This window comes from Mchenga conophoros, linkage group LG13 (genome assembly GCF_057382185.1).
Source record: "Mchenga conophoros isolate Kocher_MC1m ecotype Shallow Benthic linkage group LG13, M_conophoros_male_GT1.1, whole genome shotgun sequence".
In the NCBI taxonomy this organism is placed as follows: Eukaryota; Metazoa; Chordata; class Actinopteri; order Cichliformes; family Cichlidae; genus Mchenga; species Mchenga conophoros.
The window spans coordinates 25,211,918-25,238,568 of record NC_140538.1 but is presented as its reverse complement, the minus strand read 5'-3'; the positions used below and the strand labels follow the sequence as shown (position 1 = coordinate 25,238,568).

Here is a 26,651-nt window from a genome sequence, read left to right as displayed (position 1 = left end):
AGTTAAGTTTCTTTTCCTTTAGTATTTTAATGCTCAACTGTTTTACTCTTTTTAGTCACTTTTATTGACTTTTATCGAGTCAGGTTACCTTCTATTTACAGATTGTTTTCCTTTTATTATCGAAAGGGAAATTAAAATGTGTTTTTTTCCAAACACATCCTTGCTCCAGTCTCTGTCCTTGGGCTAGGTTGCATTGCCTTCCCTTGTGGAATCAAAACAAAAACTAATAACTTAGAAACAAGATTTCCCCGGCTCTTTAAAACCTAGGTGGCAATATCATTAATAAAGCAAGTGGAAAGTTACCACTTAGCCTTGGCCCCACAGAGCAAAAGAGCACAAACTTCACCACAGATACAGAATTTGCAAGATGAAGAAAACACGATTCCAGTCAGCAAAAGCACTGTAATGGCCATCAAGTAGTATTACTGACATCAGACTATGTGTAGAAGTCTCTAAACATGAAAGCGTATAGATGACTAGAGATTTTAGAGGAGCTGCAACATGTCAGTGGGAATATTCAAGTCTGGAGCTGTTTGCCTTTTCCTGGAGTTGGACACCTGCACCAAATGGATTCCTCTCTTGCCAGAGACAAGTGCTCTTTCATTTCTGTAGAGACAGGAGACGCCATCTGCATCTTTGCAAAGAAAATTTCATAGTGCAGAAAAAAGAAAGAATCCCAACTGAAACAGAAAATACTTTCCAAGCACCATGTGAAGACCAAAGAAGGTCAAAGAGTACAGACAGTCATGGACTTTCATCTGACGTCAAAAGTATAAGCTCCACAGCTTTAATATTAAATACTGTATATACTGTACCCTGTAGGTGTGTATGTGTCTGTTATTTCTCAGTCTCAAAACCCACCTAGAAATGTGTACTATATTAAACGCCTCTTTAAAATGCATGTTACGTCTCAATCTCAGAGGACTAATGTCTATATCAGTGCAGTTTTGTGTGTGTTTGATAACAGGTCAGACAATCGAAACCTTTATCTAACAGGGTATACGAGTTCTGTCAGTCATGTCAGTGTATATTCCTCACTGAAGCCGTCACATTTCATTCTGTTTACAGTCCACTCACTCCCCACAGCCAGATATCAGGATTCCAAGGCAAACCACATGCTGCAGCACGAGGCCAACACCAGCTATACTTATTGGGTATTAGACGGCCCTGCAATCTCCGTTTCATGAACAACTGGTCTATAAACACTATTGATTTTCACACTGTGGTTTTTGGCACATGTTTCTAGTGGATTGTGGGCGTTCATCACAGCGATGACTAGTAATGAATAATAATGCAGACTTATGAGGAGACAGTCAGAGATGCTTTTGTTTTTTTGTTTCCTCATCTGATTAAAGCAGTGGCTGCAGGTGCTAAATGGTGGGACCCTGAGATCATGAGGTGGAGCAGCTACAAAGCTACTTCAAGCTATGTGAAACTACATAACAATGATAGACATGGAGGAAATAAATAATGCAACATATGATAAAAAAAATATCCTAAACTCAATTCTTAAATTGCATTATTTTGTATGGAGTCATGCCATTATTATTGACATCTGTAATTTCAATACAATATGTAAAGCAATACACCTTAACCTCCTCTGATAACAACAATCCAATTAGAACTGGCATTTCTACAATATGCTTCAATTTGTTACAGATCAAAGAAGTTTAGCGTAATATGAAACTTTAAATCTTAATTCTGAAGGTAATTTTATCTGGCCCAAACAATGATATGGACTAACCACACTACTGTTCTCTCCCTAAACCACTGTGCTGTCAGTAATTTGGTTAACTGTGGCCCAGTATAGTAGATGAGAAGGTAACTGCGTTTTTCATTTGTGTTTTTCAGTTTCAGGCACTGCCTTGCTTGGGTCACGTTAAATTCTTACTCGTACGGGAAAGTCTCAAGAGAGTACCGGGTCACGTGGGCTAAACAAACACTTCAAGATTTCATCCCCAATAAAGCAAGCCCTGTAAAAGTTACTAGTACAAGCCAGGTTTTATTGTAATCTGTTTGGAGCCATGTTAAGTTTCTCTCCAGGAATAAATCCCCACTCTGTGAGTAATTTATCACGTTCCCAGCTGTGTAAACACCACACAGCGGTTCACTTAGAAACTCACCAGGATGCGCAGCAGCGATGTACCAGGTGGTGTGTTTTCAGGGAGGCTGATGTTGTAGAGGGGTCTGCTGAAGATGGGGCGGTTATCATTCTCATTGATTAGTTCAATAAAGATGCGAGCAAATCCCACATGATCCGACATGGATTCATTTGCATAAAGCTGAGAGAGAGAGAGCAAGGAACAGAAGCAATGAATACACACAGACACATGAATGTTTCCTCAGATATAAAGAATGATTAAAGGAAAAAACAACAGATTATTATGCATGGAGGCTGTTGGTTGCATTCTAAAAAGTGTAATCTGAATTTGCTACTGAAATAATTTATTTAAGATTTACAGTGTGCTACTCTGATTCTATAAACAACTCGGGGTTAAACTGAGGTGACAAAATAGCAATTTCACTGTTCAAACAACTCGGTGCTGTTTAGAAAGAGATATTGCTCCAGTCTAACTGTGCCTTGTGTCCAAACAAATCAAAACACTTTTCAAGAAACATAATGAAGTTACATTCGGATTTTCTTTTTCACAGCTCTGGCTTGGTCCACAGTTCATTTCCATTGATTATAAATCTTTAAGCTACTTTAGGCTTTTTAATAGATATTATCAAAAAAACCAACAGCTATGCTTTGTTGGGGTGATGCAGGTTTCTCAGGTAAATCTACAGGGCACAACTACTCAAACTAAGTTGAAAAACTTACTGAAAAACTGAAGCTGCGAATCTGTTCGTAGTCCAGCGGCATGGCAACCCTCATCCTGATGTCGGCACGCCCTTGCACCGCTGTGGGGGAGATGGTGAAGTATTCTGAATTGTTTCCTGTCAGAAACACTTGGAACATGCTGTGCACCCCCTGCCATAGGAAGGATAAGAGAGAGGATAGAATAAGAGCAAGAAAATTGTGTTTTTAAAAGATGGAGCACAGTCAGGTGGCAATATATACTGAGTCTAATCACATTTAATTATAGGGGGAAAAAACATGTCTATCTATCTCGACAGGATAGATAGACAGCATACATATTTTTCACGCATTTATGGCTGTTGTACCTAGAATGATGTATATCAAAAGCCTGCATATAGTCTAGTAGTGTTAGGTAATAACATGTACTAACAACAGTGTAATAACTGTATGATATTCATGTGTTTTCATTTAAATATTTCTCTGTCTTTGCTGGTAAAATGATAAAATTGCAGCTATACTAAAGATTAATGTATCGCTGATGACAGGACACGAGATACTTGTAATTTATACCTGTACAAATGCATGAATGATGTGGAAGGGTTATTCTCTTTTTCTGACAACGCTGTATTTTATTCTGTTGTATATAGTATCTTATTCTTCTTATCTTATCGTATTCCAGTGTTTTTCTTAATTTTTGCTACTGTAACTTTGCACTGTCCACTTTCTGCTGTAACACAACAAATTTCCCATGGGTGGGACTAATAAAGGTTTTCTTATCTTATCTTATTTTATTTTATTCCAAACTTTTCTTTCAATATGTCACATGTTTGTGTTCGTACTTTAAAATAATAGATTATTAGAGTTTTATATTTTCTAATTAGTTTTTTTTCTGGTTATTATGATCATATATCATATATAAATCTACATAGCCAAATACAAACACAGCCTCAACAGAGTCACTTTGATATGAACATATTTCATATTTCTGGTATTTTATTAGTTAGTTTTCTGAGCACACAATATTATTTCAGTTAGTTCATTTATTTTCTTGAAAGTCCCCCCACCTAGTTTTAATTTTGAGTTGTATTTAATTAACAATAATAAATGATCTTCAAAACCAGGATCAGCATGTAGGCAGCAGCTTTTTTATTGTCAGTCTTGAGCAGGATGTTTCTTTTCTGAGAACAACTGTGAAATATGTTGAACGCTCATAATGAAGCAGTTATAAAAAGGCACACCAAACAATGCACCAGTGAAGAAAATGTTAAATCGAGACGGAACAAGCCAACTCGAAAATTCCTTCAGGATGCATTTGGCGTGGAGGAGTGCACTTTGTACAAAAAGAACAAAGTGACAAGCCAGAATATTAATAACAGTAACACTGAAAGGTCCAACTGTGATCAGACATAAGAATCAAATCATAGCCCATACCACAGATTCATCACTTCTCCGTCTGTAAAACTTGGGTCACAGTTTAAGTGATACACAGAATTTATTCCCCATTTATTTCCCACAGAGCTCTAAGAGTAAGTCAGACTGCATGAATACCTAGCCAGAGAAGAAAACCATATGCTTTGCGCACATTGTGTGTTTTATGAGAGAGGAAAAGGGGTTGACGTGATCCCTGGTGACAACCATGACTATCTACCTCAATCCAGCTACATTCGTTTGTGTTTGCTTTCTAGCTCACTGCAGCGTAAGTTGCCAGCACAATGTTTATGATTATGTAGATTATGTGAACATGAAGACTGATTTAGAAATACTATGTTTTGTGTCATTGCAGTTATGTGTAATGAAAAAGTATATATATGAAATTTGGAATAATGGAGGGAAAAAAAACCCCAACTCATCTTTTCCTTCTCCACTTCTTTTTCCTCAGATAAATCCCCACGTGCAGATGCATTATGGGTAAATATAAACCAGTGACATCACATCTCTGAAATACCTGTGGCTTTCTTGAGCGGGAGAAAAAACCCCATCTCTAGGTCCTTCCTGTCTTGATGTATAAAGCTTCAGGGCAGCCAATCATGTAGCCATTGTGGCAGACAGAGGAAGACGGGTGGCGTGGTCAATTGGCATTATGCTGCCAGTTGAAATAGCCCCCTTGTTTTTGTTTTCGTCTGTGGGAGAACCATTGTGGCTGATGACTCCTATTTAAAAGACCATCCAATATGCAGGGATGTCACCTCAAACTGCCCATAAACGTAATTGCCCGTCCATTTGCTTCTGCCTTTAGAAGCCCCCAATAAAAGCATCCTGTCAGATGCAACTGCCACAAAGTTTAGTGACAAGCTCCAGCAGCAAAAAGTTTTTAAAGATGCTAGCCAAGTAGAAGAGGATATGAAGGCAGCGACAGGCAGAGAGGTAACTACCACTTGTGTCATAGTCTAAGAAAAGAAATGTCTGCCTATAATCCCTTACACATGGAAGGAGTGAGATTACAGAGCAGGTGTAGTGGAGTGTGAATGAGTTTGTGTGTATCGGCAATGACATGCAGGTTTAAAAGATCAAAAAAGCAATAAAAAACTGCAAGACAAAAAACACCTCGTGGGCTTTACTCCTTGCAATTGATGTACTCGTGGCTCTATCACAGCAGAGTAACAATGCAAGACTGGTAGAGTTTAAAATGCCCCGGAATACGTTTTCTGCATTTTCTCTTTATATTTTTTCCATGTGACACTTTGCTTTTTAAGCTCTTTTTGATGTCTTTTGTTTTGTTGCATGATGATGACTTAACAGTGAGCTGGGGCTGCTAATGCGCCGATTCTGGTAAGTGCTTTCGAATGCAGCATCTACGGCGAATCTAGTAAATTAAAACCGTCTCGGAGCCATTCCCCCATTTGCAATAAGCAATCTTAGCCCAGATATGTTAGGTGCCTGGAAGCCTCCCCTGAGCGAACGCTGATATTGGTGGTGGTAAAATGTTGGTTGCTAACCTACAGAGAGACCTCTTATCTCATGCCAAGGTGTCTGGGTCGTCACCCCACCTGCGTGCAGCAACACGCTTGCAGTGCTCTCTTCTCTGCTTGCTGCTGGAACACAGGCAGAAGCAAACACGCCATCCCTAGAATGGATAAACAGACCTGCTGCTAAATATTCCTGCTATCTCTCCTTTCAAGTGCTGTATTCCTCTCCTGACTGTTTTCTTCCTGCTCCACCAATTACTACGACTTATGATTTTGCTCCTCTCCTCTCCCCTCCGCAAGTCTGTTTCTCTTTATTCTCTACCTTCTTTTCTATCCACTTGACTCACAGTTATCTGTCAAATTCCACCCTGGCGGCTGCTGCGCCTGAATCAATCAGAGTTGACTAGTTTTCAGCTTATCTGCACCCTAGGTGATTGATTTTCCTCGTTAGGTATAATTTGATGCTCTATCCCATCTCTTCCAGAGCAAATTAAATTGTAGTCGAGTCCAATGCGCTGGTGTGAGCGAGCGTGTGCATATGTGAGCGAGGGAGAGAGAAAACGAGTGAGACAGAGCAAGCCTAAAATGTTTGACTTCTGTGTATATTTTGGTGTCTGAGTGTATGTGACTGCGTGTCACCACAGTAGGCTGATAGATACAGTAAATGGGAAGTGGCGGGCAAACCAAAGGAGGCTGTAGCACACTCCTGCTGACAATCCACACAATCCACATGACATAGTGAAATATAGTTTCACAGAGTGGCTGATGTTCTTTTTTGGCTGTGCATTTATAAACAAGATAACAAGATAGATTAAAATGTATCTTGTTAGCTTGTTAGTGCCGATCTATTCCAACTGAAAGTAAAAAGTCTGAAATCTGATAAAAACAAACTTTGAACTATCAATTCTGCGTGTTCCAATCAGGTTTATTTATTGCACTAATCACATTCTCTTCATACTGAATATTGGATCTGCTTGTATGATGCAGGAATGCAAAAATACATCTAACATTTTGTCACATCCTGATTTACTCTTGTTCTCTTTTACACTAGCATACTGTACTGTACAATAGAACTATGTAGCAAAATTAAAGGTCTAAGGCAGACAGAATATTAGAATGTGGTAAAGACAGCATCTTTTATCTGATATAATCTTTAAAAGCATGCCAGGATTGAACTAATCAGTATCCCACATGCAAAGACAACTTACAAAAGATCAATGATAATATTTTAGTATGTCTGTATCTTACCAAACAAGAAATATACTGTCACATTTACCTATTTTCCTCAGTTATGGCACTGATGAATGCCTAAAGACATGCTTTGTCTTTGTTGCATGATTTCATGATTTTATCCAGTTAGACATTTCATGTTTCCCCAAAATTAAATTAAAAGATTTCTAACAAAACAAACAACAGATTTCGTCTATCTTTGCTTATTTTCTATAAATTTTTAGCTTGAAGATGTCACACTGTGTCCATTATTCAAATTATTGCAGTTCAGTAATGATATGAATAGATAAATACTCACTTGTAGCATTTTGATTAATTACCACATTTCTGACAAAAGCCCCACCAGGTTTACAAGAAATGGTCGATTGATCATAATCCACCCAGGGCTATCACCACAGGTGGGTAAGCCATCAGCATTACTAAAGGGGGAAATTTCACCGGCTAACTGGCCACCCCTAGATGAGCCTGGCTCACAGCCCTGAGGATTGCTAGATGAGGACTTGGGGCAAAAAAGTGTGTTGAATATTTGCAGTTATTCATCAGAAATTGCTTACTACTCCTTTTTGGACATAATTTTGAAAGGTCACTGAAGTTGTCACTGGAAATACTTTAATGTTTGATTGTGTTATTGTCTGCCTATTTTGTGCACCAGGACTTTTGACGTGTAAAGTTTTGCCAGCACTGATCTAAGAAGTCTTCAGTTGTGGGCAAAAACTGGTTTTGTAACCGCTAAATTCAATCACTGACATGAGAATATTTGCAACAGATGCCATGAAAGTCACTTCAGATGTTCCGGACATATTGCATTCATTCCTGAGTCTGATCAAATGTTCTTGTGTAATTAAAAGAAAGGTGTTGATGAGAATAGAGAAGCCAAAAACGTAATGCCTCCCACTACAGCTGTTGTCAGCACAGGGGCATACAAATGTTGTGAATAGTGGAAACCATTAAGATGTGATCTACCCACCTCGTCCTTATCTTCTGCCTGGATGAAGAGGGGCAGGGCAAAGCCCACCTGTGCCAGTTCGGTGATGCGGACCCGATATTCAGAACTGTTGAACTTCGGGGCGTTGTCATTCTTGTCAATTAACAGGATGGTGAAGGTGGTCACCACAGTTGCCCTAGATGGACTGCGGTCATCATTCAGCTCGGTGGCCTAACAGGAAGCCAGAGCAGGAAATGTTCATCAGAGAGAGAAAGAGAGAGGGACACAGAAAAAAGAGAGAGAGAGACATAGCGAGAGTGAGAGAGAGCGATCCATTTGATTGGACTGAAAATGTCATTCTGGATGGAGACGGTCAGCACGCAATCTCACTCGGTATTTACAGCTGTTCATTTATTGGATCAAAAGGTAGACAGACGGCCTAAAAGCAATCACAGAAATAGGCTCAAAGTGAGGCCAAGAGAAGGCCAGCACATGTACATCCACACATACACACTCATACGCATGAACACACAATGAGATTTAGGTGAAAGAAGTCCAATTGAGGAGACACAATTACACACACTCTGTTTTTGCCTGCCTCAGTTATTGAAGATGGCTGCCCTCTGAAATGAAAAAAATAGGAGGGAATGATAGAAAGGGGCAACCACTGTCTTTTATTGACGAACGAGTGTCACAGGCAATAGGAGGAGAAGCAGAAACAACATGCTAGTCTGGATAATCAGATAGTTTAGCCTCTTTCGTAACAGTGCTCCAGAATAATTTGACCTCCACCTCCACGTGCTCAGTGCTATCTAAGCTGCCTGAAGTTGAGAAATTAGTTGTATTACTACGGCACACTCCAATCAATAGCAGCACCGGCTAAGAAAGCACAAGAAGAGGAGAGAAAATTTAGAGAGGAGGGAGAAAAATCCATATCTTATAAATAAATTTTTGGGTGACATTTTTTTCTTTTCCAGCCTTTTTGCTCATTCTACTTTTCTGGTTAGTAATTATTGATTTCAATTAAAAAGACAAGCCTGAGCCTGGAATATGTTTGCCAGAATCTCTTTTTGTATTAAACCTCAGAGCCAAATGTATCTCAATGGTCTCTCGTATAAAAATGTCACGCGACCTGCTTTTTATTACCAATAATTGCAGCCAAATCAGTAAATGCACAAACGCCAGAGAGGCCATTTCTCTTAAGGTGTGGCAGATTTGACTTGTCAAGCTATCAAGATCACGAATGGAATATTGTAACTACACAGAAAAATGAGGCCTTTGTTCACAAATCTTTCCGCTTTCAGCAGGACTTGGAAATCCATTTCACGCGCCCTCACACCCTGTGGGAACCACTCGGTGTACAATGGTGGAGGAGAAGAAATAATGACAACAAAAGTGGAGGACTGGACAAGGTGGCAAGGCTCCGGGTTGGGAGGTGGGGGGACAAGGGGGGGGCGAGAGGGAAGGAGTGACATGCTAAAAAGCCAAGCGAGACAGACTTGGCTCATGGAGGGATAGAGGGATTCAGAGATCACACCTACTTCAAACAAGAGAAAAGGGGAAAAAATGGAGGAACAAAGGAGGCCTCAGCATTAAGGAGGACTCTAAATCCTCTTCCTCTTTCTTGTTCTCTGCTCCCCTTGTTCTAATATCTGCTCATTCAGCACGAGCCTCTGGAGGGGACATTATCACAGAATCGCAAGCATGAATATGGCCACTAATGAGCCCAATAAAAGCACTTGAGTTTGTCAGAGTCTCATTTGTGCAGAAGCATATTGACAAAGCATCTAAAGATATACTGCACGCACATCATACATATCTAGTTCTAACTGATTTCCTGCATAAGCGACAGACTGTATATCCAGTCTAAGAGATCTGTTTAGTTGGTCTTTGGAGACTATATAGAATACACTTTCATATCAAAGTTCTCTCTTAATCCAGCGGTGAAGCAGCCTTTCAGTCTCTTCTCTAGCCTACGACAGTCCCTCCACACAATAACTCCCCCCACATTCGGCAGCTCACCCTGACAGTCAGAGAGAATCCTGCTGAGTAGAGGGGGTTTTCTCTGTCCAGCTGCCCATTCACTGTCAGGGATCCACTGATGTAGTCCAGGGCAAAAACACTGTTTGTGTTTCCTAGATGGAGTGAGAGAGAGAGGGAGAGAGGGAGACCAAAGAAAGTCAGAGAGAGAAACAAAACCTGCATAGTTGATAATTCAACATGTCTCCTGGGATACAACAAGAATCCTTTGGAAGGGAAGGTGGTGGATGAGCCATGTGCAAGTCTCTATTTCATGTAATATGGATACTGCATTCACTGTGCTGTCTTTTATCTCTGTACCTCCCTTAGGCTGGCTGACCTCCTCCAACCTGTCCACAAGCTGCTTCTCCTAAACCCGCTTTATTTCTGTCACACTCCCCTTCCCTTTTTCACTTCTTTATTGAGTTCATCTGTAATTTATGTAGTGATAATGCTGTCAGTAACTGACTGCAAGCATAGTTACACATCCCGGGAACTACAAGCATCGTGGCTGATATCGGAAAGATCTTTTTTTATTATCACTGTTAGTGTCACGGAGACTTTTTTAAAAATTAAATAAATGGGCTACTGTTTTGTTTGTCTGTGAATTCTCATATGCAGGCATAAAACCATTTGTGCGTGCACCATGGGTCTCCTGTATCATTTGTGCTGCTGATTGGCAGTTAAGTCGCGATAAAAGCATCAAAGACGACGCATGCTAGTAAGAAAGGATGGGATGTAGGACATCAAATGTTTTTAAGTTTGAATTTAAAACAATCTTTACTTAGAAACTAAAACCCACAGATGAACTTCAAGAACATATTTGGATGTATAATTTGGTATTAATAGAATCTTATAATTCTTATAAGAATTTCTTAAACTGTAACATAATAGGCTTACAATACAGATTGACTGCAGTCACCCCTTTTTGCATGGGTTGATAAATTGCATTAACTTTGTCATACTCCATGCACTCCTTCAGAGAGGAGCATTTCAAATTATGAACGCTGCACTGTTCTCATTAACAAGTTCAAGTGTGCCTGGTGTTATCCATTCACTTCAATTAAACAGGTTAAAATATTAGACCGAGGCCCACTTGAGTCCTCTTCTAATATTTTCTTATTCCCTCTATTCCTTTTCAAATTACCGTCCTTCTCGTTAACTTTCACACCTCTCTCACACTTTTCTGTGACACTTTCTCTTTCTGTCTCTCTCTCCCTCTCTCTCTCCGACACCCTGCTAATTACACCCAGCAGATGGAGAGCACAAACAAAAGTACACCCAATGGCCCTCACCTCTTCACTTTTAATGTTCTCTTGCTCCAGCCCCGCACTGCCTGGTATCTCCCTCTCTCAGATCAGATGCTCAAGTCTCACTCAGAGAAGCTAATGCCTTTACACTTTCAGTGTGATCCTTGGCGCCGATGATGTGTTATATGAGACGTGAATAGCCCTTTTGAAATCTCTGGTAAGTAGCACTTTATAAATGTGAATGTTATTACAGCAATCTGTTCAGCTGAAGGCAAACAATGGAGGAGACAAGACTAAATGAGATCAATGAATGAATGGGAAACATACCTAGGACTAATTCAATTACGCCGTGTTAACATGGAGCACTTTAACACTTTTAACAGCGGCCACCACAGCAGGTCATCTGTGATGTCGCACACTGCAGGTTAAACAGGTTAATGTGAGGGAATGATCAAAAATCGAATAATGCTGAACAGATAAAATATAATCCAGCCGCAACCAAATCAAAAACATCTGACAAAAATGAGTACTACACATCAGCACACCATTATGCTGCGTGCCAGGGTGGTCAAAAATAAGGCCCAGGGCACTAGAATTGGCCTGGAAAAGACTAGCACACTGGACAGCTTTAGAAAATATAAAGGACGGCATCGCTTTTCAATTTTTACCTGTAGTTTCAGAGGTTTTACAGCTTTTCCTGCTAATAAAGACGTTTCCATACAACAGTAAAATAATAGATACAGTAAAGTTTTTTTTTACTATTGACTATAGAAATTTATGGAGTTTTTATTGATTTGTTTTTACAATGGCTCCAGTTAAAAAAAAGTTAAATTGTGAATTAAGAGAAATTTTCATTTTGAATTATATTACACAATTTAGGTCGTAGAATTTAAGTCATGCTGACAGATTTGTTTCATTTTTTTGGGACACATTTATTTATTGGTTTTAACAAGTTTTACATAATGCACCATAGGTTTCTTTCCTTTACTACAGCAGTATTTTTCATAATGTAGAAAAACTAAGTCGCACTGTTGAAATTGCACTTCTTTTTCTTATACTGAGATATCTGAGACATCTAATGTGTATTTTAACGTGCTTATACTGAGATAGGAGAGTTTGACTAGTCTGGTCCATTTGAGATTAATGTAAGCTGTATGTGGCATTCGATGTAAAACGACTCGACATCCCAGCTCTAGTTTAAGGCACGTACACTACTAATGTCCCTGTTAGCCCGCTTTGGGGAAATTTTTAAAATTTCATTTTAACATTTCCCCATCAGTGAACTGCGTGTACCAAATTCATACATGTAAGAATTCAGTCAACAACTGGCCTGCATTAAATGACCTGTATTCAAAAATTAAATTTGAACATGCTAGCATCATAGACAGGTCACATTTAACTAAAACTTGTTATTGAAATCTTAAGCACCACAACATTTAACATGTATCGCTTTCAGTATGGCACAACTCTGAACGAGAGACACTCACACGATTGGACTGTGCATGCCTCCTGTGTCAAATTTAATGCTATGTTTGTTATTTGCAATAGCATTAAGACATTAAAGCATTTGTTTAGGATGCTCTTTTGCTATTTCCATGCAGAAAACTGATCGTTCAGTCTGCACCTGTGTGGATGGTCGGAAGCACCTGCTGCAGTACGCACACTTAGAGGGACTCTTTTGGTGGCAATGACAGCGAGAGCTAAACATTTACAGGTGTGGTTACACTTCACCATAGTTGATACTGAAGCCTTTTGCACATATGGCAGGGTGTTTTGTGGCACACATCAGTGTTGTGTCTGAAGGAGAGGGCCTAGAGAAAAATAAAAAATGAGCTCTTGAATTTATTTGGTTTCAAGGCTAACATTACTCCAGTTTTGGCAGATTACAAACAAATGTATACTGGATTTACTTTAAGGTCTATTCAGTAAAAATGAAACAGATCTGTCTGAAATACTATTTGAAGTTCTGGCCAGAAATTTGTTGTAGCTAATCCCCCAGTTTTGTCCTAATAATATAAATCAGTCATAGTTTTTGTAGCTTACCAACTATTACTTCTTTTACTTTACTTTATTCTTCTTTTTACATTTTGAGACATGATTGCTTTTCATTAGCTTTTGCATGATTAAACTAACTTCCTTTAACTATATGACATGATAAATGCTATTTTCCCTTTTTCTGAAATCCTACATTCACAAGTAAGAACACTGTGAACCTTGACCTACACTTTGAGCGGGATTAAGAAACATTCTCTTTCAGATAGGTTAGAGTAATAGCTGAGGTCTAGACTTCAGAGAAACATGTTGAGGTAAGTCTATAGTATACAACGACTAGGGGTCAACAGATTAACCCATGCCTGCGTTCCCCACTCCCCAGTCGGCACTCTATTATTGCCCTATATCTAGTCTGGAATGGAAGGGAGGGAAACTACAGAAGAATGAACATTGAGGAGAGGAGCCAAGCTAGCAAAGAGAGCAAAGCTTTGGGGTAATTGGCCTGGACTGAGGCCAAAAGGTGGAGAGTAGGATGTAGAAGGCACAGAAACTACTGCTGATCATATCCAGCCTACATAATGAATTTAGTTATGTAACTGATGACAAGTGGCATCTATCTATCTATCTATCTGTCTGTCTGTCTGTCTGTCTGTCGAAATATAAAGATGCTGACAAGGATTAAAACCATCATAAAACCTATCCTTCAGCTTCGAGACTACCTTATTGATGAACTGCACAATGACTAGTGAGCCAATAAGCCAGTAAGTCTGATGTTTTCCAAGCTGTTGGCTAACATTAGACTTAGTGGCTTATTTGCCTTAAGTCAAATATAATACTTAAAACCCCCCAAATTTTTTAGAGGCAATCGCTATGATTAAAACAAACCAAAGAAACACAAGACCATCAGTATGAAACAGCCCCTCATGGTCAGCATTAATAATTCCTATGGTCACCAAAATGATTCCCAACATTAATTTGACCAACAATCATTTTGGGCCATTTGCTAAAACGGCAGATGCTCTTATTTTTCTTTGGCCGACAGTCCTAATAGGTCTGTGAAGGTTCTCAGTCATCCAGGTCATCGTAGTCAAAGGAGCTTGCAAAGAAAAGCGTCTGGACTTCTTTAAGTTGCTTGAAGACGTTTCACCTCTCATCCGAGAAGCTTCTTCAGTTCTAAGGTCAAATGGTGGAGAGTCCCTGATATAAACCTAGTGGGAGTAACCCCCCACAGAGGGACAAAAGGACCCCCTGATGATCCTCTAATCGCCTGAGCCAAGGTGTGAAACTGGGTGTGGGTCCCAATAGGCCAGAGTTTCGGGTGTGTTCATTGTGAAACCTGGCCCCACCTTATCATGCGAATTCCTGAGGTCAGATGGCCCAGGATGTGAGTGGGCGTTAAGGCGTCTGGGAAGGGATCTCAAAACTGGATTATAGATGGCAGAGAGTTGGTGTCGTAAACCCCCGCCTCTGTTCAAAGATGGTCGCTCACAGTGGACATAGATGGCTTCTTTCACTCCTCTTTCAAACCATCTGTCCTCTCTGTCCAAAATGTGAACGTTGGCATCCTCGAAAGAGTGTCCTTTATCCTTAAGATGCAGATGGACTGCTGAGTCTTGTCCTGTGGAGGTGGCTCTTCTGTGTTGTGCCATGCGCTTGTGAAGTGGCTGTTTGGTCTCTCCAATGTAGAGGTCTGAGCATTCCTCGCTGCACTGTACAGCATACACCACATTGTTAAGTTTGTGTTTTGGCGTTTTGTCTTTCGGGTGAACCAGTTTTTGTCTGAGCGTGTTGCTGGGTCTGAAATGCACCGGGATGTCATGCTTGGAGAAAACTCTCCTGAGTTTCTCTGATACACCGGCTACATAGGGGATGACAATGTTGTTGCGTCTGTCCTTCTTATCCTCCCTCGCTGGTGTCTGGTCTTCTTTTCTGTGCCTCTTTGCTGACTTTAAGAACGCCCATTTAGGGCGTTTAGGGCGCCCAGACACCAGCGAGGGAGGATAAGAAGGACAGACGCAACAACATTGTCATCCCCTATGTAGCCGGTGTATCAGAGAAACTCAGGAGAGTTTTCTCCAAGCATGACATCCCGGTGCATTTCAGACCCAGCAACACGCTCAGACAAAAACTGGTTCACCCGAAAGACAAAACGCCAAAACACAAACTTAACAATGTGGTGTATGCTGTACAGTGCAGCGAGGAATGCTCAGACCTCTACATTGGAGAGACCAAACAGCCACTTCACAAGCGCATGGCACAACACAGAAGAGCCACCTCCACAGGACAAGACTCAGCAGTCCATCTGCATCTTAAGGATAAAGGACACTCTTTCGAGGATGCCAACGTTCACATTTTGGACAGAGAGGACAGATGGTTTGAAAGAGGAGTGAAAGAAGCCATCTATGTCCACTGTGAGCGACCATCTTTGAACAGAGGCGGGGGTTTACGACACCAACTCTCTGCCATCTATAATCCAGTTTTGAGATCCCTTCCCAGACGCCTTAACGCCCACTCACATCCTGGGCCATCTGACCTCAGGAATTCGCATGATAAGGTGGGGCCAGGTTTCACAATGAACACACCCGAAACTCTGGCCTATTGGGACCCACACCCAGTTTCACACCTTGGCTCAGGCGATTAGAGGATCATCAGGGGGTCCTTTTGTCCCTCTGTGGGGGGTTACTCCCACTAGGTTTATATCTGGGACTCTCCACCATTTGACCTTAGAACTGAAGAAGCTTCTCGGATGAGAGGTGAAACATCTTCAAGCAACTTAAAGAAGTCCAGACGCTTTTCTTTGCAAGCTCCTTTGAGTCCTAATAGGTGTGGAACACTGAAAATGACCACTATCGGAAGCAGGAAGACAATGAAACACAGGATCAATAACACAGAATATTGCAAAAAGGCCACATGTAATCAATGTAATAATCCTGCAGTAACCGCTAGACCCAAGTATCTTGTTAGGAGAAGTGTAGTAGTGTGTTGTTGTAAGAGTGTGCATGGGGGGGAAAAAACACAAAAAAACTGCCACTTTGTGTTACGCACTAGTGACACTAAGCTGACACAACATTCATTGCAACATTTCTTTTTGCCTGATGGGAGAGGCAGGCAAGTTGATGTTGACAACAATTGTTAGAGGTGGTGGGAGGGTAACGCGCATCAGGGACTTAGACCCACTCAGTGTGGGCATCTTGCCTCTAAATTGCTTTGTCAGCTTCAGTGGCCTGACTAGAATGCCAATCTTCTCCAACAGCCGCCCCTTGCCCGGACGACTGGGTGCTCACCTGGCCGAGCGGCTATCGTGCATACACAAACACGCGCATCTACAAAAAGCTCTAGAGTGCCGTGCTGTAATGTACATTTGCGAGATAACAGCAGGCTGCTGGTTGTACTCTCTGCATGCATCCGTTAAGAGGCTTTGACTCATTGCTTCAGGTTCCATTGAAGGGGCCTTCCACCTAGGCACCGCTGTGTTGAGCTTGACCAGAGAGACAGACTGAAATTACACAGGGTGACTCAGAGGTGCCACTGAGAAAGAAAATATAATCATAATCTAATTGCTGATGCAAAGTGTTCTCCAGTGCTCTGCTAGGACACAGTGATTAGACCCCCAACGGATGAAAATTGCTGTTCAAAGATACACACGCACCCAAATTATACACAAATAGCAATAAACTCTTTATTTGAATTTTGAAATTCAAATTTGTTACTTCAATTTGTGTTTTGTGTGTGTTAATATTTTGCTGTTTCAATTTCAAACTCCTAAGAAGAAATTCAAAGATTTGTGTACGTGTGTGTGTCAGAGTGCATCTAGTGTTAACCAGGAGAGTTTGACTCTGTGATGTGAGACTCCAGGGGATTAGCCATGCTCTCACATTACCAACAGTACTGGACTGGAAAATGAGAAAGCATGGCATGATTTTGTCTAGAGTGGGCCTGCACACTCAAATTCATCCACTCACGCACACACCTCGAGAAATGCCCACAGGCACTGAGACACACACAAACTCACACAAGCAGCTCTTATTTTCTGGGAATTTATAATGTGCTCAACAGCTTCAATGGCCAATGCTACAATTACAAAATAAAAGAAATCCAAATAATTTGCCACTTTTGAAGAATCTCGGCATTACCAAAGAATAGGTGGAAAACACGAGTGTAGATCTCATATTATGTATTGACAAACACATTTACACCCTTGCATCATTAACAATGGAGTGAAGGCTTATTTCCTGAGAACAGTTTTGTTATTGAAATTCACTCCCTCACAAACAGCAAAGGAGCGAGTGTAGACACAGGGGGGAAAACATGCTAGTGATTCTGGGCGACTTCCGTGTTCTAAGTTGCAAAAGTGGAAAACTTACACGTGTAGTTATTATGGGAGGATTGCCCTGGAAGCAGAAGATATAAAGGATCTGATCTGATGAGTTCAACTGGGTGTGCGACGTGTGGATAACAATGACTTTCTCCAAAACTCGAGCTTTTGAGGACAGCCGAAACAGGACTTCTCCGAGTGTAATCGCCATGACTAAGCTAGTGACAACTGTTTTTTCTAGTTGGTGACAACACCATGGGGGCGCTGGAACATTCTAGTAATGTGATATGGCAAGCAGCCAGTGCTTAGAGGCTCGGGGCTAAGATTTTGTGTACTTTGCTAAATGTACACAAATTAGTGTCACTTTTAAGGATTACGCCTACAGGCATTCATATTAATGATGAGGTTTTAGTTATTGTCTTCAAACTACACTCGCTTCAAAATCTAAATGAACAGCTTCTCACTTACACTGATTTGCTTATGCACGTGCTCATCCGTGCATTCACACAAACCCTTTAGTGTATGACAGCTACTAGTGCATATGCATGTGCTCCTGTGTGTCTGCGATGTGAAGTGATAATGCCATTGGCAGACAAGCTGCATTTCATGAATACTAAATGAATTAGTTTCATCAAAAGTTTTTTTCTTCAGAAAAGATTCAAGGACAAGTATTGTCTGAGAATGTGTGGCAGATGAAACCGACTTCTGTTTGTAACCACAGATCACTCAGGTTGACACAGCTAGTAAGATGCACGTAAGCGGTCTTTGTGCTTTGACCCTTCCTGCCACCTGAAGCCCTAAAGCCTAACTTATGCTGTAACCTGATGTGCAGCTCCAGAGACGTGGGTCCCCTTCATTGCCAGCAACCTGTGTAAATGCTGTTAATGGTGTTGGCCATTTGCTAGGCTACGTTGCATGCTCTGCACAGGTTCTACAGATGTATAAATTAAGCTTTACTTTCATGTACATACAACCCACTTTGATTTTAAGTGGGCATCCCATTTCTGTCAGTATATTCAGCAGCATGTCTCACTTTTTGTACATAATAAAACATACTGCTGTAGAAAATAAAATAAATCTGTCAGCATGACTTAAATGATAAGTAATAAATGTGAACTTATGGAAAAAGTACTGAAAGCTCATTGCCCAGACAGCTGTAATTATAAATAAGATTTTTTTTTTTTGTATTTTGCAAAAAATGTCCTTTTTCTGGACGCATTGTAAAAAAAAACCAAACAATAAAATCTCATAAAGTTCTATAGTTGATAGTGAAAAAACAAGAACTTTTCTGTCATTTGATTCTTTATCTATTATTTCACTGCAGTATGAATGGGAATGGGGAAGGTATTTATTAGTAGGAAAACTTAGTAAAATATAGTTAAAAGTCTAAAATATATGCCCTCCTTCACATTTTCCAAAGCTCTCAAATGAGCCAGACCAGAGTCTCTGCTAGGCCAATTCTGACCCCCGGGCCTTTTGTTTGACACCCCTGCTCTAAACATTTAGACAAATGCTGCTTTTCCAGTAACGAGTGGGCGGATTGCTGAACAACAGTGGAATTTTTTTCCATTGCAGTACTTATTGACTTGATTTTACAACAGGCACTTGCAGCCACTTATCTTTGAATGTGCTTAGTGAATCCAATGAGATGTTAGCCTTTTGCGCCTCTACCAAAAGAACTAGTCAAATTTGCTTGTTCTGTGACATTGCACATGATCCCACACCCATCGACGTGACATGATCAGGCCAAGCTTTTGGCTCTTCTACCTGCAGCTGAACATAGTTTTTTATTGACTTATGTGTGAAAAGTGAAATTAACAGCTAAGTAAGAACAACAACAAACAAAAGAAAGAGGAAGAGAAGTACAGTTTACCTCTACCCTGCTGGCCAACAACAATACTGTTGGTTTGGTAACGTTACAAATAATTGAAGACACAGTCATCCCATGACCATTGTTGGAAGTGTGTGGGTGGAATGGGAGAGTGTCCAACTGCAGTTTGGACAGGGCATAAATCCTACTTTATTACATATTTATTAGGAACAAACAGCATTAAAACATTCTGTGCGCTTCCTCCAATGACTTTAGCTCAAGATGCCACTGACCTAACCTAACCTCAGACCAACACAATTCTCATCCTGGTCACAGATAAATGTATCCACGATCTACAATCTTCAGGTCTCATGAAAAATAATTAGGCTTACAGCTATTGATTCCTGGATTTGGTCTGTCAGCCCAAGACGTCACAGTCTCTTTTCAACTGAGTATTGAACTGGCAGTGTGGTCTTATCGCTAGTGTGTGTATTTGAAGTGTATTTGTAGCAGCGTGTTTGCGAAAAATCTTGTCGGTGTCTCTCAGTGAGACTAGGCTAGACTGATTTACCCTATTATCTGATTTTTTGCAGCGTGCTAGACAACACAAAGTCAGTTTTTGCACAGAGTACAAAACAGCAGCGGGTTAGAAGACAGCAGAAGAGGAAATTGGATTTGACATTGGGAAATGCTGTTGTTCACAAGCCAATAGCTTAGAATATCACTTCTTAAGGCCAGTGGTGTCCTCTTTATCCAAAGGGTAAATGAACAGAACAGCAATTGATAAACCTCCAGTGTATGCTGGAAATATAACAAAAGCAAAATAGACCTTTTATTACAATTAAAATACAGACCAATAACTGAGATCAATAGTGGAAAAGAATTTGAACAGCTGTGCAGTTTTTGTGCTCTTTCACGATGCATTGCTCTGCTAGCAGGGGCTGATGCCTTTGAGGAGGGTTGTTGCCATGCGGGGTGTCCTTGTTCTTCCACCACATCCAGTTGGCTAGCACATGTCAGAATAACATCCACAAAGATGTGAGCATCATGTCCTCACAACGCAGCAGATTTTGCATCGTAAGGAGATGATCAGTATTATTGACTTCACATTTTAGTTGCTGTAAAGCTGAGGCTGATCACACCATAACAAAGTGAGGCCTGGACTTGGCTGTGATTGCATTTGATTGCTGCACTCTACTAGACTTCACTAGTCCTGGGATTGTGTCACAATCAGCATCCCGCAGACTATCTGCCTTCCCTGAGAGATTACATAGCACCGGGCTGTGGTGAGCCTCAGAGCGTCTAATTGAAAACCAGGAGAAATCCCCGTGATGCGACAGTGACAATAAGAGCTCCCTATAGAATAACAGGTATTAGGCTTGTCCATATTACAACATGTCTGCTGATACAAGTTAGGCAGTAGTCGCATGGAATCAGAGCATCAGGGTGTAGCAGTACTGAGAGATAAAGATATGTGGGGAAAGACAGACAACGGGAAATAATCGCCTTTACAACTTATCAGTGTGTCCAGGCAGGAAATGGCATGGCCGTACCTGTGACACCGCTTTGCTGAGGGCAGGCTAGAGGATGCCCCCCTAATACTAAGTGCAGTGGACAGTGGACACCTGTTCTGTCTCTGTGTCCATAGGCAAATGTGTACGTGCAATATGTGGTCTTGCTCTTCAGGTTCCTGACAGACTTCAAAATACCCAGTGATGATATTGTAAATCTGTACTACTTTAGCTGCAAATTAAATAACATCTTTGCTGCAGTTTCCCAGCACGAAGACGCTACAATGAGAAAGGAAGAATGGTCTAAAAGGAAAGAAAAGTGTAGCGATGGAAGGAGCTTAGAGTGGGATTAGTTGTGCTTGCATGTGACAAAAGCGATAGAACCAAGCACACAAAGATAAACAAGAGGCTGATATGAAAGGCTTGGGGGATGTCCTTTCGTTCTGTGAGACGCAAGGCTGACTTTTATTCTGCTTATTCTTACACTATTATTACAGCGCAGAGGAGAGGCTACAGAAACTTTACATAAGCTTAACTCTTATCCTAACGGACAGCAGTATTTTTGGGGCAAGACTGCTTGCCTCAAGTCCTCTATAATAGAAATCACAGAAAGCAAGACAGAAAGTTATTTTTAGCAGGTAAAATATGTTCAGTAGGTCAATATTGGGTATTTTTTATATTTCTTAAGATGAATACTGTGCTTTAATATCTGTCTGTAAGTGTGAAGTAGGTGATCTGTCCGAGCATATATGTGTGCAGATAGACATGAGCATGTAGCGAGTAGACATTGTGCTAAAATGAGTCCATCTGGGCTTTAGAGTGATAGTTCCTCAGGTCATTGGGGGTGTCATTGAGACTGACTAGTGTTGTCTGTGTTTCCCCCCTGTCGTCCTCAGGGATGGGTTTGAGCAGATGATGGCTGACGTTTTGGGATTGTTTATTGCTTGAGTTGCTGTCCAAAAGCTATGATGTAATGCTATAGATGTGAATAATGTAATACAATGCTATGGCAGAAGCTCATTGGTGTAGAAGCTCATCAGTCAGAAACACCCCGGGTTTGTGTACTCTTTGATCTTTACCTTTCTTTTTAGTCGCAATTTATTTATGTGCTTAGTTTCTTCTTTAGCTCTGCTGTAGCTTGATAGCATAGCTGAGCATCATCTCAGTGATGACAGAGGTGCAAAGCTGTTATGATCTTATCTTTTAGAGGGATTAATCTGACAAATCTTTCCAAAGATCTAACAACTTGAGTCAAAGTTGAGATGCTAGCGTTAGAGGAGAACTGTCATGGGAACATGTAATCTGATATTCCTGAGAGGAACAGGAGTCACAGCAAGCGGTGAAACAAGACTAAGCACGCAGATATTTGATTCCAAAGACATCTGGGTGCCAAGTATCCATCCAACCATCCATCCTGAGGTCAAATGTTTTCATACAGAAACACCTGAAGCACAAGCTACCCCAAGGAGGAGGAGCCACAGATCTACTCCCTAGTCTCCTGAATGACTGAGCTTCTCTTTCTTCTTCTTTTTCTTTAAAAAAAGGTTTTTAATGTGTATTTAAATTTTATTACATGGCAGATGTGTGACTGAATAAGTAGGAAGAAGGACCACTAAGAGTAATCAATAAGGATCTGCTGCACAGCTTTCCCAAATAAAAAGCCTTGCAAAAATGACAAATACAATAATCGCAAAAAGGCATGCTGGACTGATTTTATTTCAATTCAGCATGCCTCTCAGCACTAAGGAGCATGCTAACATGATTACTACAACGTGAATTAAGTATTGTCTTTTAATCTTGTTTGCAGGCACATTGCATGGTCAATGCTGCTTTTAAGCTGCTTTTAAGCTGTTTTGATGATTATACTGCACGCCCCATTTAAGATATGCAGGAATCAACATCATTAAGTAATAAATGCATGAAATAAAAAGTAACTTGTATATTTGGAGCGACTTTAGTACCACTGACAATGATGAGCATTAAGTAATTTACCGACCATCAACTCAGAAGAAAGATTGTGTTTTAGCCACACTTAAAAAAACCAAAACTCTGTCAGGAGTATACATGAATATGTTTGTTTGTTTAAGGCAACAGCCACTATAGGTGTGCGATAAAACCTTTCTTTCTCATTTCCAGTAATTGAGGAATTGTTGGAGCATTTTGGGTCAGAAAACCCCCCACAGATGTTAAGAGCAGGAAAAATCCAGTGGATAGTTCAGCAGTGGGCTATTGCTAAAGTGATATATAATGAGAGCAGTGAGTCAGAGGTCCAATAAGAGGGCTAAGTCTCACCCTGTGGACCGGGGATTTGCCATCAGAACCGCTACCCTGAATCTCCATCATAACAAAAAAATAACAACTGCAACACTGCGGGCAGAGCGCTGCTGTGATTCTATCTCATGTACACATCAAATCCCAGATACACTCCTCTGATTGGAGGAGGGAGAGGAAATCCTCATCTTGAGTACCACAATCATTAGCGTGAATCACAGCTGCAATTAAAACCTCGTTTATCTTAATTACTGAACTAATGAGACGAGTCCCGCAGGAGTGAGCCGCAGTCTCAGAGGACACTCGGGGTGAGGAGCGGGAAGGCAAGTGAGGAGTCATGCAGAGTCCCACTTAAGTCTGCAAACAAGCACGCCCTCGCACCAATCTGAGCAGATAGACAGAGGCATATGTGTAAGCGTGCATGTACAAGCACACACATATAGAGGCTACACACACATATATCCATGCAAAATGCATCATCATATAACCTTACCCTCCCACCTTTATCTCCTAGCACTACATCACCCTTCAACTTCCATTATCTATCAAACTTATAATGATTTTATCAAGCCTACAGACTCCATCTCCATAAGGGCTTAGTGCGGTGCTATAACTCTTGATTTTGCAACGACCGGGAATACATCGCACCACCTAATTAATGTCTTTTTAATGCTTTTCTCCTCCAGAGCTTAACTCAGCCAAGCTCAACTTTGCAACAAGCACAACACACACAACAATACAACATGTGGCAGCAGACGGTAAGTAAGACTGAGTAGGTGTGTGCACTGAATGGGAGCAGCAGGTTTATGGTGAGCTCAGTAAAGAAGTGGGCTGGGCAGTGGCCTCTCTGTCCTGAGCATACAGCTATCAAGCGCACACACTCACAAATAATGCATGGCTGCGCACATGCGTGGACAAAGGGTCAAATTCCTTCGTTCAGCTGTGAGATTGCGCAGTGACTCAGCAGATGGTAGAAGACTGAATATCTTTATCACCACAAATTCCCATGGTGTGCCAAGCATATCAAGCGGTGCCAGCCCTTATCAGCCAGCTGGCAATAGTGGAGGCACCGATGTCCCTCCATCCTGGCCATTCTGGGCTCAACAGGGGGCAAGCAGAGTTTAAAGGATACAGTCCACAGACGGTTGTAATCCTCCCAATGGGTGTTTATTTTCCACCACGCAGATCAATGTTTCAGTCCTGAAGGATCTTTGAGGGATTGTTCGTCCTTCAGGACTGAAACACTGATTGTGGTTGAAATAAACACCCTGCAGGGGTATTAAAGAAGCATTGCAGCAGTGGATGGACAACAGAGTCAAAAGTGTTTGTGTGTTTTATCTTAATAGAAATAGAGATGCTTCATGTCTCTCCTGATTAACTATGATTCAGGTTTGTATTCTCAAACAGGCCGCACAAGTCTGACTGATACGCTCAGCGGCTGTGATGCATACAAGCAACACAACTGGGTCAATTACTCAGATATAAATCATAATTTAAATTGACTATTTGCCGCTCACAGAAGCTTTGTGACAGTCAAGAATAATTTATAATAGTGCTGTCAAAATTACTGCATTCTTTTTTGTGAGTCAATTGTAATATCTGACACATTAGAAAGAAAAATGAACACAATTAGCACGGCTAGATCACTTCACAAGTTGTGTAGGGTTCTGTAAATTGCACAGGTGGCTCACCGTCCCCGTGTCAAAACAGGTGTTAATGTGCATCAATGAGGAGAAAAAAAGAAACAGCTGAGGGTAAACTGATGGAACAGTCATCAGGTAAACTTGTTTTCCATTCTCTTCAGATACGATGTCAACAAATAGCACTAACATTAAGTTAATGTGCAGTCAACTCTCGATCTGTCTGTGTCTGGCCTGCATCCACTTCCATGAGTTCTGCTTTTCTGGCACATGAAAATACATTCATATCCATGTGCACAAAAAAAAGTCTGCCTTCCAGTAATTAACTCTATAAACATTTGTCCAGGCCAATTACCCTGGGGCAACGTCGAAACTTAAAACGAGCATGCTGAAGTTTAAAATAAGGAAATGGACTCAAGCAAGATGGCGTCACAGTGACTACTGATTTGGAGAAAATTAAAAAAGGTTGATTAGCTGGGTATACTGGGCAATATGATTACATTTCTCTCAATAAATATTACTAAGTATTCATTCAAGCCACAGGACTGTGCAAAAGCCTTCAGCTACCTGTCATTTATTTATCATTTGATAGGAAAATAGGAGATAAGTGCATCAATTTATAGAGATATTAGACAGTCAACATGCTTTTAACGAATTCGGCAGTGTGTTTGGGATCATCATCAAGCTGAACTGGCAGATATGCAGTCCCAAACCTTGACGGAGCCTCCACCGTGTTTTACAGAGGGCTGCAGACACTCACTGTTGCACCTCTCTCCTGTGTAATTTGATATACTTCAGCCTTTCTCACAATAACCAAAGAAAGTCTTTGAAAGATGTTCAGAAAGTCTTGATAAGTATCGCCTCACGAGCTCTTGAACAACAGTCTTGCTACTTTGAAGTAAAACATAAAGAAATGAGTGGTGATTCAAGACTTTTGCACATTACTGTAAGTATGGGTTATTTATATTTAATGTTAATATTCACTTCCACTTATTCCACTTAGAGGAAATTAATTCAATATTAATTCCATGCTTTTTTCAGTCTTAAAAAGGTAATTTATTGCAATTAATCCCAGCAAATCTTTTCATTAATACCTTTTCTTTTAAACTGATTAAGAGTTGTAGTTACAAAATAATAGCATCTTAAAAAAGAGAGTAATTGACTACAGCAGGAGGAATTTAGGATATTGTCATCATTATGTCATTAAGCTGTTCTGAGTTATGCTTCCTGCATTAAGAGCTAACTGTAAGATAAATTGGCACAGGTGTAAACATGACAGCTGAATCATTCACTTAATCTAGTTATATTCATAATACTGGGGTGCATTTAAAGTTTATCCTGTTACATAGTCAGTCAATATTACTCTTGTTGTAACTTCTCCCAGATATCCATCTGCACCTTTAGCGCAAGCTTAACAATGAGTTTTACAGGATTACGAAGCATGTGAAGCCAGTTTTACAGAGCAAAGTGGTGCAGTGGCGCATAAAGATTAAGACACAAAGCTACAAAGTGTGTGCAGAGTTAATACGCAATGCTTTTGCTGCATGCCGTTAGTACTCATAACAATAATTATTTCACGAAATCTTTATATTAATTTGATTCCTTGAGCCTCGGAAGGATGAATATAGTATTCATGTCATTACAAATACCTGTCTATCCCCAGATACGGATCAACACCAAAGTTTAACTTTAAGCAACCTTGCCCCAGGGTCAATCTGTCCACCAACTTTCATGAAGTCAGTTCAGTTTGTGAGATATCTTCCTGGCAGACAGACAGACAAAGCAACTGGCAGGCATAAACATCATATCCTTGGCAGAAGTAAGAAAACTGAGTATTTAATGCAGGATCACTGCTTCATCCTTATCAGCACCATACAAGCTGTACAACTCCAAAGTAAAGCTCTCAGATATAGTAACACCAACACAAGTCAGGGATTTCCGAAGTGAGCTTAATATGGCGGTCATTTGTTTTGGCCCTTTAT

At 40.6% G+C, this 26,651-nt stretch overlaps 1 protein-coding gene across 1 annotated transcript in view; it reads right to left on the bottom strand.

Annotated features, from left to right (window-relative positions):
• Positions 1-26,651, bottom strand: part of cdh23 (cadherin-related 23) — a 195,916-nt gene that overhangs the window by 81,497 nt on the left and 87,768 nt on the right. The window contains exons 10-13 of the mRNA XM_085297424.1: positions 9,884-9,996; positions 7,904-8,092; positions 2,822-2,971; positions 2,124-2,282 (exon numbers count right to left, since the gene is read on the bottom strand). Of these exons, the coding sequence (XP_085153550.1) occupies positions 2,124-2,282; positions 2,822-2,971; positions 7,904-8,092; positions 9,884-9,996 (611 nt within the window). The remainder of the gene's footprint in view (positions 1-2,123; positions 2,283-2,821; positions 2,972-7,903; positions 8,093-9,883; positions 9,997-26,651) is intronic.